Here is a 19,430-nt window from a genome sequence, read left to right as displayed (position 1 = left end):
CGCACAGTCGCTCCCCGCCGCGGTACGCGCCGCCAGGGCCCCGGGCCAGCTCCAGCGCGAAGGTGCGCACGCCTCCCCGGCGCATGGCGCGGGCCTGGGTGCACCGCAGGGACAGCGCGGCCGGGCCGCGCGGTCACCACGCTCACCGCGGGCCTCCCGTGTCTCAGCGCTCGTCCTCTCCGTCGCGGGCACTCCCGCTCTTTCTCCGAGAACTTGTGCAGGCGTCGTGGGCCTCCGCAGACTTCCTGGTCCTCGGCATCCGCCCCCGTGACGTGCCTCGGGGGATGTGCTGCCCTCTTGCCCGAGCTATTGACTTTGCCACCCCCCAGCGCGGGGCGGGCCCTGTTTTTGTAGGGTCGGTGTTGATGAGTCACAGGCGGGCGGGGGCGGATGTGGCTGGCGCAAAGCAGAGGCAGCCACTGGGCTGTTCCTTGTGGTCTCATGTGTCCCCCAACCGGCACCTTGGGCCCCAGGCGCTGCCCCAGCTTCCTATCTCCTCCTGTCCCTGCCACCTCCTGGTTGTTTCCCAAACACACCAAGCTCAGTTCTTGCCTCTTGGCCATTGCACTGGCTGTTCTTTAGCAAGGAACGCCCTTGCTCAGATCCACTCTCCAACCCACCCCCCACCCATGCCCAAATGTCACTTCCTGAGTCCACTAGTCAAACTCTGGCTTTGTTTCTTTCTTTACGGCTCTGCTCACTGTTTGTGGCTGCTATGTGTTTACTGTGGCTCCTCCATAAGACTAGGTGCACCCGAGGGTGAGCCCTGTGCCCTAGTCTCATCACTAGATCTTACGGCTAAGGAAACAGATGCTCCCTTACCAGAGGCAACTAGGTTTCAAATCCAGGTATGATCACAGCCCACCTGCACCTCCCCACACCCTTCTCTCTCTTGCACTCAACCTATCTCCAGGAGCCAGGTGGCCAGTAGCCTTATTAGAGGCTGCCAGGGCCTGGGCTCTCCACTGGGCCCAGATTAGTCTCCTCTGGGGCCAGGCCCTCCTCCCTATTCTGCTCAGGGCCGAGGATCTGCCAAGTGCCAGCCACCCCTACCCAACCCTAGCACCCCAAGCCCAAGGACTGGAGGGACCTGTGTGATTCTACTTGGGTCTAGAACCTTCCTTTCCAGCCCACCCCAGAGGGGCCACTTTAACTCCAGGATCGCACCACACCCTCCCCAACTTATACCAGCCCCCCTGCCATGGAGTGCCCTCCACCTAGTCCAGGTTCTTCACTGTGGCCTATGGGCTCCCAAGTTTGAGTCTTGGCTCACTCCTCTTCACCCTATAGCCCCCAGACAGGTGGCTTAACATCTCTGATCCTCAGTTTCCCCATCTTACCCTGGTCAGGTTCTGGTGACAAGTCTAATAATTTACATTATATTCCCTGTATATGGTAGGTGCTTAATACATGTGCAATGAACACTGAATGGCCCTCCTTACCCATGGCATCTTCTCCATTGGACCATGCCTCACTGGCAACTGGCCTACAGTGGGTGTGCCAACAAAGTCAACTGTTCAAAGGGAAGGATGTCTGATTATCAACTGCAGCCTAGGCTGGTATTGGGCCATGCCCAGCAGACTACCAAGCTAGGAAAGTGATGGAGACAGGCTCACCTTGACCCCCACATTCATTCTGAGACCCTGGGCTGGGTGTTCACCTCCCGGGTTGTAATTATGAGTATCCCCGCCCCCCCCCCATGCATAATACGCAGCAACTGGGTGGGTCCTGCTTTATTCAGAACTGGCAAGGACCTCTCTCCCTGTTGTTCCGAGCCCACCAGGGGCCTGGGGAAAGTCCGGGGGCCAGGGGACCAGAGGAAGCTCCAGGCTCCTCCAGCTCCAACTAGGGAGGCAGCAGTCACCCCTGCCCTTGTCTGCGGTCCAGCTCTGCCCTCTGCCCAGACAGTCTGGGTGGGGTGGGTCCCCGGCCACTCTGCCCAACTCAGCTCTGGCTCTTTGAACTCCAAGAGGTGCCATTGGACAGGGCTTCCTGGATGGCATGTTGGTGCTGGCCACACGATGGCCAAGACTGTGGGGTCCGGTGGTGTGCAGGGCCATCACCCGCAATCTGAAGGGGTCACGGGCGGCCGCTGGCATGGGGGGTTCCGGGTTGCCCAGTCCGGGGGGCCAGGCCATGGAGGCAGGGGTGGGGGGGGCAGTGGGTGTATGGCTTGGGCAATGAGGCCAGGCAAGGCCTGCAGGGAGGTCCCCAGTGAATCCAGGCGGCTTTCGAGAGCAGCCAGACGGGCCTCAAGGTCCTCGTGCTGAGCGTGCAACTCCGACATGAGGTCGTACATGGCATTCTGTGTCTGCCCAAGACAAAGAGGTGGGAGAGAGAAGAGGCCAAGTTAGACAGGGAGGGACAGACACACAGAGAGATGGTTGTGACTGTGAGGACACCCCCAGCCCTGCATGTTCTCCTGTTGGCCCCCAGGGAATGGTGAGAGAATAGGTGAGGGGATAGACAGGTCTTGAATGCCAGGCTTGGGTCAGCAGACCTGAGAAAGGCTGAGGGAGGTCCTGGGGCCAGATGGCTGTGGTCAGAGCTGCCCTAAGGGATTTAACTGGCCATGTGGCACATTAGACTGGGAATGGTACAAGGGGTCTGGAGCGACAGGTGACTACCCAAGGATATGACCCAATCACAGGCTGGGAATACGACAGCCATAACAATTACTGTTATGGTAGACGAGGGGGCATCCCCACCACCTCGCTGCTCCCCACAGTGCAGCCAGCAGGGGTTGGTGCTACACTGTCCTAACGGGACCCAGAGCTGGAGGAGGAGGCCGGCCATGCGGAAACAGCTGTCGGTGCAGACGCTACTCTTGCCACCAGGTGGCGCTAGAACATCGTACCCAGTCTAACCCTAGGTCTGCGGGACCAGACCCCAAGGCGGACCGCAGCCTACCACCCATCCCAGGCTTCCGAGGGTTGGACTGAAGGGACAGTGCAGCTGAGGGGGTAAAATACCCCCGACCCCTTGCTCCGTGGGAGAGAGACAGGATGAGGCGCCGATTTCGGTACCCGCAGTCCCTCCTTTCCAGCCTCCAGGCCTTTCCTCTGCCGTGCCCCACTTTCCTTCTGTTACTGGTAGGCTGACTCCGCTGAAGGGGAGGGGCGTGCAAGCACCTTGAGACAACTCCTAGGGCCACTGACCTTCACCCGGGCCTGCCTTACAGAACCACAGTCCCCAGGGCAAAAGCATAACATCTGGAGGCATTCAGCCCTGGGATGGTTCATTTTGGCCCTGAGTTTTAAAAAAAAATTTTTTAAAACTTAGGATATACATTTTATTTTTGTCAGAGAGATACAAATTAAATCAGCAACTTTGGAAAGGAAAGCATGAAAATTTAAGAATGGAAAATATTTTAACCTCGTTTAATTAAAAAAATTAGAAACTCATACAATCTCATCTAAAAGACTTTCAAAGCTTTTGTGAAATGTATTTTGAAAGTATACCACCGTGATTACAAGATTTAAATAACTTAAAAATTCAAATTTCAATCATTTATGTTAACAAAGTGTGATATGGATAATTCAAATTATAATTCCTAGTATCTGAGTTTTTCCCAGGTATTCTATATTTTTGGCTATAATCTCATATGGCACCAAATTAGTTGACCTATGATTTCTATAAGCTCTTAGGGTTAAGTTCTTTCAACTACCATTTGAATTATTTCTTTTTTCTCTGTACTGTTCTCTTCCAAATTAAATAGGTTAATATTAAATTATTTTGCAATCTCTTGATAATGAGGAAAAGAGTGAATCCAAAATGAGCTGGGTATAAGAAGTAAAATAGGGTAAGACTTAACATCTTCTAAAGATAATATTAAATTAGTCTCAGACTAATTAATTGATTAGGGGGTGGGGACAATAAGCAAAGCTCACACATGAACTATTTATGAAATGCACATCATTGGTCAGGAGCAAATTCAGAATAGTGTGAAAACATTCTAAGAGCTCACCTAACTAAAATCGGGTCAGTTGCCATATCTTTTAATGCAGGGGTCCCCAACCCCCAGGCTGTGGACCAGTACTGGTCCATGGCCTGTTAAGAACCAGGCCGCACAGCAGGAGGTGAGTGCCTGGCGAGGGAGCAAGTGAAGCTTCATCTGTGTTTGCTGCAGCTCCCCAGCGCTAGCATCACCGCCTCAGCTCCACCTCAGATCATCAGGCATTAGATTCTCATTGGAGCATTGGTCCCTGGTGCCAAAAATGTTGAGGACCACTGTTTTAATCGATGAACAAAAAACGGAAAAGAGTAGGACTTGATATTAGAACCAACAAATAGATCCATTTATAGCACAAACTGATCTTACGGAGCTCTTGCAATCAAGAGCTTTAATTTCCTGAAAGGTGTTTAATTGCTATACTAATTAGCTTTCTGCTGATGCTATAATTTGAATTTATATCCATACCAAAATTACCACATCACCAATTTTGCCCACTAATTACATATTTTTATTAAAGCTATTTTCTTAGATACTGATTTTTTACAAATAAAATCTTTGCCAATATTAAAAGTAGCGTTTCTATACAGACATAGATTCCCAGAGTTCTTCTCACAATCAGAGCCTCTGGTCACAGTGGACTCTTGCAGACAGAGCTGGTATTCCTTGATGGCTTGTCCTGCCTACCCTGCATCCCTTGCTTATGTCACCTGCCTGCCCTATTGGTGCCAGTGCTGTCCCTCCCTCAGCAGGAGCTGGGCCCTGTCTTTTACTGAATGTTCCCCCTTTCTCCCCTGGGCACCCAACCAGTCCCTCTTGGCCTGAGGAGCCTCCCCACCTGGACCTTCCCTGCTCACCTTGGCCAGGTCGGCAAGCGTGTTGGCCTGATCATTCAGCTTCCCCTGCTCAATCTTCACACTCCGGAGCCTGGGGACAGGTGCGTGGGTGGGGTTAGGTGATGGCTGCATTGGGTGGGGGATCCTTCATGCACCTGCCCCACCCAGGGTTACCATGTGAGACATGCAGGGGGAGTATGAGGCAGAAGTTGGGGTTAGGACCCCTGTAGTCCATTCCCTCCCCGCATGCAAGAAATAGCAGGGCCTGGAGGCTAGCTCAGCCACACAGCCCAACTCATGATGTCTCAGAAGCTTGGATTCCCAGGCCCAGGTGAAGCCTGCATTGGTCTGCAGAGTGGACACAAGCCCTGTCCACCTCCACAAGCTGCTCTAGGTGTGTGCCCTGTCCCATGACCACCATGCACCCCTGACCCCCAGGAAGAGACTTACTTCTGAGCTCTGACAGGACCCGGCGGAGCAGAGAGAAATCACATAGCAATTTTAATCTCAGTGCTGCTGAGCAGCGCATGCCCAGCCCTGCCCTTCTCCTGCGTGCATGACCCCAGGGTTGAGCTGTGGGCCCTGGACAGCTGAGGGGCTGCTGCCCAGGCTCTAGGGAAGGGCCTGGCCTCTGTGAGGGCAGTGCCAGCCCCTCAGGGATGCGTCTGTCCTCTGCCCTCTCCCTCCATCAGTGTCTACCATCTAGTTCGAGCCAAGACAAATGCAAAGTGGGCCTTCATCCTGCAGGCCCACTGTCTGCCAACCTGTGCTGGACACCTGGCCCCAGAGGTGACATTTAGTCCAGAAAACTATGCCCATGATGTTTCTTGAGTGGGAAAATGAGGCTCAGAAGGGCAAAGCCATTGCCTACCAGCACCCTGGAAGGATTTGGACTGCGTCTGCTACTCAGCCTCCGTGTCCTTGGCCTCCAGGTAGCTGACCAAGAGGGTGGGGAATTGGCCAGTATGTGTCCTCGCCCTTCCTCTCCATGCCTTCTATAGCTAAACTTGTCTATGGAAATGGTTCCCAGTAGGACTCTCTCTCTCACTGGTCCAAACTAAACCTGTGTGTGCCCACATGTGATGGATGCTCAGGGAGGCCCCTTGGGGCCCACCATGCTGGGTTCTGCCAGGGTCCCTGAGAGGACCTAATCCCCAGCCAGCCCCAGTCCCAAGGGCCTGCTGAAGGGCCCTGACATATCTTCCCTGGGGAAGTCATTCTTGACTTCTCAGGAACCTTCCTGTTATATGGGTTGAACTGTGTCTCCCACAAAAGATATATTGAACCTAACCCCCAGGACTTCAGAATGTGACCTTATTTAGAAATAGGGTCATTGCAGATTTAAGCAGGTTAAGATGAATCATTGGTAGAGGGTAGCGGGTGGGGGGAGGGGGGAGGTAGACAGGGTAAAGGGGGTCAAATATGTGGTGACAGAAAGAAATCTAACTATGGGAGGTGAACACACAGTGTAAACATATATATGCCTTACAGTTAAAGTGTACAGCTGAAACTTATTGGATTTCATTAACCAACGTCACCATAAAAAATAATTAATTCATTAATTAATTAAAACGACGAGTCACTGGAATGGACCCTAATCCAATATGACTAGTGTCCTTAACAAAAGAGTAAAATTTGGACACAGACATGCACAGAGGGAGGACACAGGGAGAACGCCATATGAAAATGGAGAATTTCAATGATGCATCTAGAAGCCAAGGAACCCCTGAGGCTGCCAGAAGCTAGGAGAGAGGCATGGAGCAGACCCTCCCCTAGCACCTTCAGAGGGAGCATGGCCTTGCCAACACCTTGATTTTGGTGATCTAGCCTCCAAGACAGTGATCATAAGTTCTGTTGTTTTAAACCACCCACTTCATGGTACTTTGTTACAGCAGTCCTGGGAAATGCATACACTCACCAAACCCAGGCTGTGCTCCTCAATCCATCTTCCCCAAGACCATTTCTTCTCTTGCCCTGGCTGTGCATACAGTGCTCCCACAGTGGGGCCTTTCCAGCTCAAGGACATGCTGACATGGCTGCCTCATGCCTGCAGAGCATACTCATTCCCACCTCCCTGCCTTTGCCCCAGCTGTGAGCATTCTTTAGTATGCCTGCCCACTTCTCAATTTCCTACCCAAATCCCATCCACCCTCAGGCCCTAGTTCAAACTTGCTTAATTTCATCAGCTGTTCTAACAGGGCCACTATTTTTCTTTGAGGGATGCAGGGATATCTAAGGGTGAGTGAGACAGTCCTACCACAGAACAAATGGACACAGATAACTCACAGAGAGGTGCCTTTTCCCTTGCCTCTTCTCAATTCTCACACACTTACTCCCCTCAAAGAACCTTCTGGAACATGCCATGGGGCAAGGTCCAGGGCAGGGCCATGTCTGTATCCCCCATGCCTGGCACACCGCTGGTGAAGGAAATGCTTGTGGAGTTACAAAATGACCATATCGAGGGTGACAATAACAATGCCAGTTCCCAAATTTAGAAATACTGTGTGGCACTCAGGTGCAAGTGAGTCATCTGGTCACCCCAACTGTGTTCGATCTCCACCTCATTCCCAGGGAAAAGGTACAGTGCCATCATCTCCACTTTACAGATAATAAAATGAAACTTGGAGAAGCATAGTCACTTGCCCAGGCCCCACAGTTAGGTGGCAGAGACCAGACTGGGACCCAGTGGTAAGTCAACAACTGTGGAAGGGTTAACAAGGAGAATTCTCTGTCCTCAAGAGTCTCAAGGTGTCGTTAGGAGGTAGGGCTAACACCTGGGCACAGTGAAGTTGAGTAAGCTGAATACCAGCTCATCTCCCTGCTTTTTAGGTGATGGTGAAAGCAGAAGCAGAGAACAAGGAGGGTGGGGAGTGCCATGTGTTACCAAGCATTTGTTCTGTGCCAGGGACTATGCCAGGCATTTCTGCACATCATCTCATTTAGACCTCTCTGCAGTCCTAGGAAGTAGAGACTCTTATCAGAAATCACCCAGTTATAACAGCAAACACAATAAATGTAAATGGATTAAACTCTAGCTAAAAGACAAGGGCAGTAAGCAGAACAAGGAAACTTTTGGGGTGATGAATGTGTTCATAATCTTCACCGTGATGATAATTTCATGTGTGTATATTTAACACTGATAAAACTGAACCATTTAAATAGGTGCAGTTGACTCTATGTTGATTATACCTTAATAAAGCTGCTTTATAAAAAGAGGCAAAAATAATTAAACAATCGTGAAATTAAAATCCAGCTGGCTGAGCTGCTTCTCCCATGGCCTGGTCTCTCCCTGGTAAATGGTCACACTCTACCTTCTGGCACCCCAGCCATACCCTGGGCTCTCCCTTCACCCACCCTCCCTACCCCACTGGTGTTTTTAGTGCTGCCTCTCGGCTCTGTGCTCCATGGCTGACTCAGTTACCTTCCCACTGTATGAGTTCAGATCCTAACACTGTTCATCTCACTCTCTGACCCATGAGCCCGAGTCTGGCCTGGGGGCTCTTGGGGCAGGGAGCCATAGTGAATGGGGTTGCCCACAATGTGAGAGATGGGAACTCACGGCTCATACTAAAAAGTGCCTAAAAACACATTTTTACTATTTTAAATCAGGTACCATGTGACTCGACTATAATTTATATTTGAGTGCCTCATTCCTATAGGATTTGGAGCTGTTTAAATTCTAGATAGGGTGCTGTCTCATATGTCCTAGGTGTAACCGCTGAGCACTTGAAATGTGGCTGGTCTGAATAAAAATGAGCTGTAAGTGTAAAATACACGATGGACTTCAAAGATTTAGTACAAAATACCTCATTAATTGTTTTTATGTTAATCAAGTTACGATGATAATATTTTGTGTCTACTAAATAAGCATATTACATTTGACTTGCTTCCTTTTGCTTTGTAAAAAAATGTGGCTACTAGAACATTTAAAATTATGTATGTGGCTCACATGATATTTCTAATGGATGGTAACTGGCATATCATGGCCTGTGGGCCAGATATGGCCCAATGCCTGTTTTGGAAAATAAAGTTTTTATTGGAGTATAAACTCATTCATCTTCACTGCCTTCCTGCTAAGATGGCAGAATAGAGTAGTTGCGACAGAGACCATCGGGTCCACAAAGCTTGAAATATTTACTGTCTGGCCCTTTACAGAAAAAGTTGGCCAACTCTGGTTTCACATTGGACTCACCTAAAGAACTTAAATTTAAACCCAGGCTGCATCCCAGACTGTACTGTAACTGGTGTTGGGTGCCACCTGTGGGATTTTTTAAAGCTCCTCGGGTGACTCCAGTGAGCAGCCAAGGATGAGAACTACTTGATTAAATAATCCTCAGGACAAAAAGACAACAGAGGAAATTAAGTAATTTCTAATTATCCTACATGAGCTTATGCAACAGGCCACAAATTTAATTCTGAGCTTTCTGGAAGCCAAAGCGAAAGAGGAAATTGCTTCAATGTCTAAGGGGTAAAATCATTTTGGCTATTCCAGAGAATAAAATATGCTCCCTGTCATTTATGTTGGGTGGGTTGCATAACTTATCAAAGGTGATTTCCTCGGACAAGTGTGTCCATTGTGTGTCCCCCTCTGACCATCCCACCATCCCACCCAACAGAAGCTTCTGACCACCCGGCATGGGAGGGGCCATGACAAGGCCATGCTGTGCTGTGTGGCCTGGCCCAAGGCCTCCTCCCCGGGGGTCACGGCTGCCTCCGCACCAGGCGGATACAGAAACGTGAGTGGGAAAGGTGCTGGACTTACTGATGGATGGCTTGGAGGAACTTACGCTGGTGTTTCCGAACCCGGGCGTGGTCTGGCTTCTTCACCAGCCTGGTGTGTTTGTAGATGAGCCACGTCTCCCTGAGAACGTTAGCGGCGGCATTTTTTACCTGGGACCAGAGAAAGAACAGTTCCCCATTATATACATAGAGAAACTGAGGCACAGAGAAGCTGACCTGCCAAAGTCAGACAGCTTATAAGTTGCGTCTGGCTGCTTGGCCCCAGAATCCCTGCCTCTCACTGTGCAGCCCACAGCTAGACTGTAACTGGGCACACAGGTATCCACCTGTGGCCACTGCCCCATCGCTGTGCACGGCTCATGGATGTTCCTATAAGTGGCTGAGCCCAGTTCAGTCTTGGCACACACATGGGTGAGCCTGGTGTGTGCAGAAATAAGGTGGGGAGGGTCTGCCCTTGACAACTGGGAAGGGGTAACTGTGATGGGGGCTGGCGCCCTTACCCGCTTGGTGAGCTGCGTGTCCATCATGAAGTTGTGCACATGCTTCTCTGCTTTGGTGAGCTCCAGTTTCCGGGCCACTACGGCCACCACAAGCGCCGTGCAGCCAGCCCCCTGCATGGGGGGAGGGGAAGGGCACATCAGTGTCCACTTCATATGGGTCCCAGGCCACAAGCAGGACATCCTCCCTCCTCCAGGAAGCCTTGGTTCCACCCTTGCCTTTACCCTCCAAGCCCACAGTGTTAGCATAGAATTAGCTTACTGACTTATGACCCCACTTGCTTTATACGTCAAACGTCTGGGGAGTGTGTCCCACAGATTAGCTCATTTGATTCCAGCAACGTGGAGACGTAGGACTACTCTTATCTCCATTGGGCAGAGGGGGAAATTGAGGCTCAGAGATAAGAAAGGGACTAGAAACAGCAGGATCAGCAGGCACATTCAGGGCCAACGACCACAGAGGTGGGAGGATTTAGAAGCATCTCTGTCATGGCTTCAGGGTATACGTGTTGGGGACAGAGACCAGGCTGGCAGGTAGTTGAGCAGTAACAAGAGTCAGCTGGTGGGTGATATGGACAATGTGAGGGAAGAGCCAGCGGGTTACCCACAGTGGGGCATTTGCAAGAGGAAGAGGCTAAGTGCAGGTCTCAGGAGGCAGGGAAGTTGGGGGAGGAGTGCCTCCCCATGTGGGCTCCCTGCTGGGTACAACCACCCTCCCCAGGACACCCTAAATGGCAGCCAGACCCTAGCTAGGGAAGGAGGTCAGAGAGGACTCGCTTGCCTTCTCGGGGGCCACCGGGGAAGAGGGCAGGAGTGAGGCCCCAAGGGGTAATGAAGGGCAGACAGGTATGGGTAGGGGGCAGCAAAAAGCGACTCAGGAGTGGGAAAGGGGGAGGTTTTATCAAGGAGCCTAGTGTACTCAGGAGGTGTCATCAGCCTCAGGAGTGGCCAGAAGGCAGGTGGCAGGGACAAGTGATGGGGCCAAAAGGTTGTCTCCCCACGTGTGCTGCAGGCTGTCCCTGGTGGCTCACCTGCCTGCTGTTTCGTCCTGTGGCTGCTAAGTACAGGATGGAAAGAGACAGAGGTCAGGCCCTGGGAGTCAATGGGAAGGGGGAATAGTTCAGTTTTTCTAGGGATAAAAGGAAACATTTATGGGGAGGGAAAGGAAGGGGCCAGGGACACTGTCAGACTGTCCTGGTTGGGTCTGGAAGCCAACATGCCCAGCCTGGCAGGGTGGGCACAAAGTTGAGGGTTCTTGGCCAGAACGAAGATCTTGGGAGCACCCAGGAGCCCCTTCTTAGGAAAAGCCCTGGCAATTGGGGGCAAAGCAACATGCTGGAAACCTGCCTGTGGAATACTATGCAGCAGAGGAAAAGAATGGATGACAGCTCCGCACAACAGCATGGATGCCGTGTTGAGAGAAAAATGCTAAGTGGAAAATGCCGAGCTCAGAGGAGGTCATGCTGAGATGCCTTGAAGGTCAAGAAGGGGAAACACGCGGTTGGTGTGACAGTGGAAGGGAGCGAGTCCATGGGGCAGTGACCGGGAGGGGACACACTTGGGCACAGATGGAACAGAGGGCTAACAGAGCAGCTAAAAGGGATCCAAGCATGACTGTGCATGCATATACTGGGGGCAAGGGTAGGGAGTGAGCTGCAGGCTGGACATGGAACTGATTTTCTGGAAGGAGCTGAATCCCAGAGAAGGGAACACAGCTTTTTCATTTCACTGAAGGTTTTCTGGATTTAAAGCCCTCGTCTTATCTTCAGTTTTTTGTTTGTTTGTTTGTTTGTTTGTTCATTTGTAAAGTTCATTTGCTGGGGGAGGGAGGAGGGGACTGTGGCAGATCTTTCTTTGTTGCCCTTTCACTGTCACAAAATAACAGAAGCAAATATGTGTGATGCTATTTCACGAGAGAAGGGCTGTGTTCAGCTGGGCCAGGAAAAGGGTGGCCTTGGTGGGGGCAGGAGGACACGGATCCCAGCTGTGTCCAAATGGGAGGGGATGAGAGGTGAAGAGAGACAGAGCGACTGGGCTTTAGGCTTTGAGAGATGGTGACAACTGGGGACAGTCTACATGCGGTGAAGGGGGCTGGGCTGAGTCCCGGCAAACCAGCCCCTCCCTCTTGGGAGGAAAGGAATTGTGGGGATAGTGTCATGTTTTTCCAAGAACAAACGCTTCTCTCTGTACTGAAAAAAGGAAGGAAACACTCGAGGGAGTGGCCTGCGGTGGCCCCTGGTGTGGAATCAGATGGCCTATGAGCATTTACTGATTTTTCACAGGTGAGCATGTTATTAACTACGGGGTAGGGAGAGGAGTTCTCTGTGCTTGGGACAATTTATAATCTAAAACATGGAAAAACATTTGTAGGGGAGATGAAAGAAGCTTGAGGAGAAAGAAAGTTCTGGAAGAATGGAACTTGATGATGGAATCAGGGAAAGGAGAAGGCATCAGATGTCTAAAGGTTGCCCTTACGTGTGACAAATTTCAGAAATCTCTGAGGGAGATGGGGTGTTGCCTGGACCCACCCAGTCACACGAGACAAACTTCAAACTATGGGGTCTCAGCGGGGTTGCTCAGGCCACCCCCAAAATCAGGAAAGGATGGGGAATTAAGTGAGTGTCCGAGGCATTCATGGATCTAGGCATTTCATATAAATGAACAGACTCGATCCTTGCGACAAGCAGGGGAAGTGGACACTGGTTATAGCCAGGGAAACTAAGTCATGGAAGCACCAAGTCTCTTGCCCTGCATCCAGGGGCTGTGAATTAAGTGGGCTGAGGAGAATAAAGGGGCCACAATGACACTCTGGTCAGAGTGGACCACAGCATCTAGCCAGGCGAGCACACAGGGGGCTGCATATCTAAGGCTGGAAGACCCCAAGAGGAGATGTCCCCAGGTAGCCCGAGGGTGCAAATTCTGTATTACATCAGAGGTAAGCAGGAGGGCCACAGAGGGGCTGGTGGACATGAAGAGGGACTGTGATGTGGTACAACTTGTAATGGGGTGAGTTTCCTGTTGGCAGGGGATGTGCAAGGGCCCTGGCCCTTACCATGATACCGGTGAGCAGGCACACACCCTTCCCGCAGTAGGTGTGGGGCACCATGTCGCCGTAGCCGATGGAGAGGAAGGTGATGGAGATTAGCCACATGGCCCCCAGGAAGTTGCTGGTCACTTCCTGCTTATCGTGGTACCTGGGGAGAGTGGGGAGGGCCAGTCAGCCCACACCAGTCCCTCTCCCTTCATCACACCCCCTGGGGGCAGTGCCTTGACAGTAGGGAACCGGTCACTCTGGGGGCTCAGAGTGATAAAGGTGTGGTCATGGGAGGGCTGGTCAGCTCCTGAGGCAGCCCCCATGGGGCGGAGGGCACCCACGCCCTCCTCCTAGCCTCCCTTCTAGCCTCATACCTTTGCCCGACCCCCAAGCTGCTGCCCAGGATGTCTGTCCTCCAGGCCCTGGTCATGGGGCAGAGAGGGGTCCAAGTGAGGGTGCATCCACGTGGGTTCACACATGTACACCTTATCCCCTTCCCAAAGACAGACACACAGACAGACACGGACATGGGTGGCCACAGGTGCCAGAAGCATCAGGGAGTGGAGGTGAGGATTCAGGTCAGACACCAGACAGAACTTCCCCAGCCAGCAAGGTCCCAAGGAGGGAGGAGGGCTACTGGGGGAGATGGGAGGCTGGAGGAACACACTCCAGGACCTGAGAGAAGAAGGGACGTCAATATGTGAAAGGCAGCACCGGTTGTCCCAATCCTGAGTCTGGGGTTGGTCTACAGGTGAGGAGGGAAGAGGCAGCTCACATGGCACTGGGGGAAGAGCCCCAGCTGGCGGGGAGGGGAGACAGGCCCCAAGGCCCTGCAAAGGACACTATTTTGTCCCCATCACAGCCTGGCCTGGAATCCTGGCCACAATGGGCTATGAACAGGTTAGGTTTTACCTGTGGTCAGCCTAGGCTGTGGGGCTGAGAGGCTGGTTCTCTGGGTCTGGGGGCAACTCAAGGTCCTGCTCCAGCCCAGCACCTAGCCTGCAAAGCCCCTCCAGCTCAGAGGAGCCCTTTTCAACTGACCCCCTCCTTCCTGGACCTGAGGCCATCTGATACCCATGCCAGTGGGTGGAGACCTCCCCTGGAGAGATTCAAGGTCAGAGGTCAACTGAGGTCAACAAAGGAGGTAGGTCCCTGGCTGGGGAGAGTCAGGGGGAGCTGGAGGAGGGCTATTCCAGGCAGAAGGAGCTGGGGTTAGGGGTTCAAGAGGGGGAGGAGGGAAGGGAAGCCCCAATAGTGGGTGGGAGGAATGGAGGCCTTCTCAGCAAGCTTGGTGTTTGAGAGTCTCCACCCTGCTGGGGGGCTTCCAGGTTGCTTGCCAGGTGTGGAGGACCAGGAATTGACCCCCATCTTTCATTGGCGTATCTGAGCCCCAAACTGCCCCAGCCTCCACTTCTTGGGAGACCAGCACCTCCCACCTAGCAGACAAGAGGAGAAAGGGGCCCTCCAACCATAGGTGGGGGAGCCCTAGGCCCAGCTGCAATTATGGTGGGTGCTGCAGAACCACTCAGGACAATCCAGGTCCAGGGAGTGGGGGGCATGCGGGAGGTGGGGTAGGGGTGGGACAGAACCATGGCGGGGCGGGGGGAGTGAGGGGGTTTCAAGCAGTGTCATAGGCTCAGAATTTAGGATTGGCTGCCCCCCTTACCTTACCCTATTCCTACCCCCACCCAGGGGCTCCTGAAATGACCCAGCCTGGACCTCAGGGATGCTTGATGAGGGGCACCTGTCTCTCACTCCTCAGACTCTGATCCTGAGCCCACCCTGAGGGGGTGGGGGATGGGCTGTGAGAACTGGCACTGGAGCACATCATGGGTCCAAAGGGACCCTATGTGACCCCCCCCAGAACTAAGCCTCCATGACAGGAAGAGCTGGGCCCTCACCCCTGTGAGCTCCACTTCAGGCTGAGGTGGAGTCTGTGGAGTAGAGGCTTAAAGGGGTGAGGTCATGGGTCCTCGGGGGCAGGTCCAGCCCAGAGACCCCCAGGAAGTCCAGTCACAGTGCCACCCACCACAGACCCCTCCAGGGCCTTCCCTAACTAGGCAAGAGGCAGGAGACACCCCTCCCGACAAAGTACCCCCATGCCCTGAGAGGCCCAGCAGAGCCCCTCCCTCTCCTGGAGTCCCCAGGCATCTGGAGATGACCAGGAACAGGTCTTTGGGAATGTCTCTTTTCCCTTGAGAGCCTCAGTTTCCTCATCTGTAAGTTGGGTTGATAGCCCACCACCTTCCAAGGCTGTTCAGAACAAATCCTGAATGGGAGGTCCTAAAGGGTGGGCCAGTATTCTTTCACTCCAGACTCTAGACCTGGAAGTCAGCCACCCAGACAAGACACCAGAGCAAAGCCTTTTTTCCTCTCCAGGCCTTAGACACCAGGCCCCCAAGGATGCCCAGTAGACACAACCTGAGAGTGGCCTGCCTCCCACTGTCCTGGGACTGACTCAATCCCACCTGGCTCTGGGTGCAGAGATGGGCTCTCCCCATGCCCCATGGGCTCTAGCCAGTCCTAGCCACCCCGCCTCACCTCCCCATTCCCTCCCCTCATGGCAGCTAATCTTAAATTCCTGGCTGGCAGCATGGTGGCGGCAGCTCAGTGCACACAGCTCGGCCAAGGGTGGGACTCACATGTTTTCCCTATAGTCCGGCGGGGCGGGCAGAGGGGAGAAGGAGAGCAGGTTAAATTGTGGGGGAGACAAGCGAATGAGAAGTGTCCCTGTTCCTGCTGCCTCCACTGCTTGGGCCAGAGGCCAGAGGTCAGCTGCCCACAGAGTGGAGGGGCGGGGAGAAAAAGGAGTATGAGCTCCCTGGGGGAGGGTGGGAGAGGAAGAGAGGGCTGGGGTCCCAGAGGTGTGTGGGTTGGGGTAGGGGCCAGGGGTAGGTGGGGACACAAGGCTGAAGTCAAGGAGTTGAGGGATGGTTACTAAGGCCAGGAACTCAGGAGAGAGGTGAAGGGGATGAAGGAGAGGGCTGTGGGAGCCCTGGGTCAGTGGGTGGGCATGGGGTCACCAGGGTGGAGGTTGGGATCAAGTCACACCTCTCGCATACGCGCACGGTCCAGGCAGCGATGATCCAGGAGGAGATGCTGAAAACGAGCAGCACGGTGCCTGGGCAGATGGTCATGAGCGTTTTCATGACGAAGCGCGTGTTGAAAGTGATCTTGTTGAGCGCCCCGATACTGCGGGACGAGGCGTCGGTGAAGATCTTGCTGTGCAGCAGCATAACGCGCCCCAGCAGGTAAAGGCGCAGGAACATGGGCACGGAGAGCAGCACGTCCACGTCTGCCTCGGCCGCTGCGGGTGCGTACGTGAAGGCCAGCCGCGCCGTCCACGTGAAACGGTAGTGGCCAGGCACAGGGTGGATGGCACACACGGCCAGCTCCAGGGAGATAAGGAGGACACGTTCGCACGTCATGGCGATGCGCCAGTCATCTGCCCCGTTGTCCACCATGAACAGCTGCAGAGGGCAGGTGGGAGGCAGTGAGTCTCTGACATGTACCCAGGCCCCTCAGCAAGGGCCCCCACCCAAAACCCCACCCCTAACCCCGCCCACTCCTCTTTTAGGAGAAACATGGCCTCATAAACAAAACTTCCTAGATCTGGGGGTTGGCCACAACTCAAACTAAACATGGGACGGATGGTCCCCCAAAAGTTAAACATAGTGACCAATGACCCAGCAATCCCACTCCTAGGTGGGATTCATAAGAGAAACGAAAACAGCTGTTAGAACAAATCCTTGTACATGTACAACTACAGCAGCACTATTCACAATCACCAGAAGTGGAAACAACCCAAGTGTCCATCAAAGGATGAGCAGATGAACAAAATGCGTCCATCCAGACAGTGGAATATTACTCAGCCATAAGGAGGAATGAAGCACTACGACATGGATGAACCTTGATTATATCATGCTGAGTGAAAGAAGTCAGTCACAACATGCCACCAGCCATGGCTGAGGGGGAGATATTGCCACCGCAGTGGGCCTGGTAGGTGGAGCTTTGAGCCAAGAGGATTACTCCTGAGCCTTCGAAACTCATGTAATCTACCTTACTGGCTCTTAGACTTGATTAGGACCCATCGCTCCTTCTTTTGGATTCTCTCCTTTGGAACTGGGATGTCTGTCCTATGCCTGTCTCACCACTATATTTTGGAAGCAGTGAATTGTCTGGTTCATAGCTGGAGAAGAACCTTGCCTCAGTCTCACCTAGACCTGATATAGGTGATTTAGACGATATAAATAAGACTTTGGACTTTGAGTTGATGCTAGACAGGATTAACACTTTGGGGGCTACTGGAATGGGGTGAATGCATTTTGCAGAGGAGGACATGAATTGGGGGATGGGCTACAGGGCAGAGTGGTATGGACTGAATCGTGTCCCTTCAAAATTCATATGTTGAAGCCCTAACTCCCAATGTGACTGTATTTGGAGACAAGGCCTTTAAAGAGGTGATTAAGGTTAAATGAAGGTATGAGGATGGGGCCCTAATTCTATAGGACTGGTGTCCTTTTAAGAAGAGGAAGAGACACTAAGGATTGATGAACACAGGGAAAAGGCCATGCAAGGACACAGCAAGAAAGTGGCCACCTGCACTTCGAGGAGACAGGCCTCACCAGGAACCAAACCTGTTAGCACCTGGTCTTGGATTTGCAACCTCCAAAACTGTGAGAGAATAAATTTCTGTTGTTTAAGCCATCCTGCTGTGGAAGTTTGTTACAGCAGCCTTAGCAAACTCTTACAGTGCTTTGTTCTTTTTAAAGCTGAATAAGACAATATATGAATAATATGTGAATACAATAATATATGAATAATACAATGAATAACAATCCCACTATATGGATGGACCACATTTTGTTTCTCCATATACCGGTTAAAGACATCTGAGTTGTTTCCACTTTTTGGCTGCTGTGAATAGGGCTGCTATGAACATCCATGTACAAGTTTTCATGTGAATGTTTTGTTTCTCTTGGATCTATACCTAGGAATAGAATTGCTGGATCATATGGTAACTCCATGTTTAACTATCTAAGGAACTGCCAGACTATTGTCCCCAGAGGCTGTACCCTCAGAACTGCTTCCTTCCAGCTCAGCTGTCACTGTCCCCATCTCTGCTGCCCCCAGCCACATCCAGAGCCCATTCTGTGAGCCAGATCCCGGATGTCCTCAAAACTTCTGCACATGGTGCAACCCAGGCAGGATTCTTCTGTGCCCATCTCCTGTCAGACTGTCAGGGGTCAGAGGCCAGGGGTGAAGAGGCAGATCTGTCAACTTTTGGTGTCCCTGCAACCTGGCACCAGACCCAAGTGATGTCTGTCTGCTGTGGGCACATCTGCCTGACACTCCTTGAGCTAGACTCAGGCCCAAACTGGTTTTGATTAACCCCCAAAACAGAAGAACAAACTCTGTGGCACATAATAAATCTTTTAAATGCAAGGACCGATTGAATAGGAAAGGAGCCTGGTACTATGAACACTGGTTTTCACCACTGCAAAACTTCAGAAGACCTGAGGGCTGCGAAATGCCCATCGTGTACCAGACGCTAGCTCACACCCCCCACCCCATGCTCTCACTGTCCCTTTTTTTCTCAAATAATCAATAAATATTAAAACATAGACACACGTTCAGGAAAATTGGGGGTGGTCTAAATGATGCGTCATCACGGAGATCTTTTTTTTTTCTATAAGGAAGCTCTTGGTCCTTTTATGTTTAAGAAACTGGGGTCCCAGGTGGCTGGTGTGGGGGGCACTGGGGTACAGGGAGGAGGGTATCCTGGCCCAGCCAGGCACTGACCTGGATCTCCCGAGCATGGTAGAGGACAACTAGGCCCAGCAGGATAACCGTGGAGAGGCTGATGAGGCATTTGAGTGCGAATGAGTACAGGGACTCCTGGGCAGAGAGAAAAAAAACAGTAGGAAGATGCTGGGGGTGTGGATAGTCCTCTGACCCCCACACCTGGGCATTTTGCTCAGGAAGCAATGCACCTGTTCTTACTCCTTAGGCCTGAGCTGACAGCAAGATGGGTCTAGCACTTTACAATTTATATGGCCTGGTCTTATGTGGGCCAGTACTTCATAGTTTAAAAGGCCTGACCTCCTAAAGTCCTAGCACATCACAATTTAAAAGGCTTGGCCTCGCATGGGTACAGTACTTCACAGTTTATATGGCCTAGCCTCATGTAGACACTTCATAGCACTTCATAGTTTATAAGGCCTGGCCTCATACAGTTACACCACTTCAGAGTTCATGGGTTGACACAGCCCTGATCTCTCTCTGTCCTCACATACCCTCAGGCAGCACAAGAAGACTCACAGCCAGATTTGTAACCCAGCGCCAACTCCTCTGGGTGTGGGGACTCTTTC

At 52.2% G+C, this 19,430-nt stretch overlaps 2 protein-coding genes across 2 annotated transcripts in view; both read right to left on the bottom strand.

The window, feature by feature from the left end:
* The window catches only part of ARRDC2 (arrestin domain containing 2), a 7,087-nt gene extending 6,767 nt beyond the window's left edge, over positions 1 to 320 (bottom strand). Inside the window, exon 1 of the mRNA XM_006904295.3 lies at positions 3 to 320. Within this exon, the coding sequence (XP_006904357.1) occupies positions 3 to 85 (83 nt within the window). The 5' untranslated portion in view covers positions 86 to 320. The remainder of the gene's footprint in view (positions 1 to 2) is intronic.
* A 1,573-nt stretch (positions 321 to 1,893) lies between these two features.
* Positions 1,894 to 19,430, bottom strand: part of KCNN1 (potassium calcium-activated channel subfamily N member 1) — a 22,734-nt gene continuing 5,197 nt past the window's right edge. Inside the window, exons 3-9 of the mRNA XM_025043877.1 lie at positions 18,862 to 18,957; positions 16,111 to 16,529; positions 13,078 to 13,219; positions 10,029 to 10,139; positions 9,551 to 9,678; positions 4,810 to 4,879; positions 1,894 to 2,311 (exon numbers count right to left, since the gene is read on the bottom strand). Coding sequence (XP_024899645.1) covers positions 2,060 to 2,311; positions 4,810 to 4,879; positions 9,551 to 9,678; positions 10,029 to 10,139; positions 13,078 to 13,219; positions 16,111 to 16,529; positions 18,862 to 18,957 — 1,218 coding nt within the window. The 3' untranslated portion in view covers positions 1,894 to 2,059. The remainder of the gene's footprint in view (positions 2,312 to 4,809; positions 4,880 to 9,550; positions 9,679 to 10,028; positions 10,140 to 13,077; positions 13,220 to 16,110; positions 16,530 to 18,861; positions 18,958 to 19,430) is intronic.

The sequence above is a fragment of the Pteropus alecto genome, unplaced genomic scaffold (assembly GCF_000325575.1).
Source record: "Pteropus alecto unplaced genomic scaffold, ASM32557v1 scaffold160, whole genome shotgun sequence".
NCBI classification, from domain to species: Eukaryota; Metazoa; Chordata; class Mammalia; order Chiroptera; family Pteropodidae; genus Pteropus; species Pteropus alecto.
The sequence above is the reverse complement of the archived record's forward strand: the minus strand, read 5'-3'. Positions and strand labels throughout refer to the sequence as shown.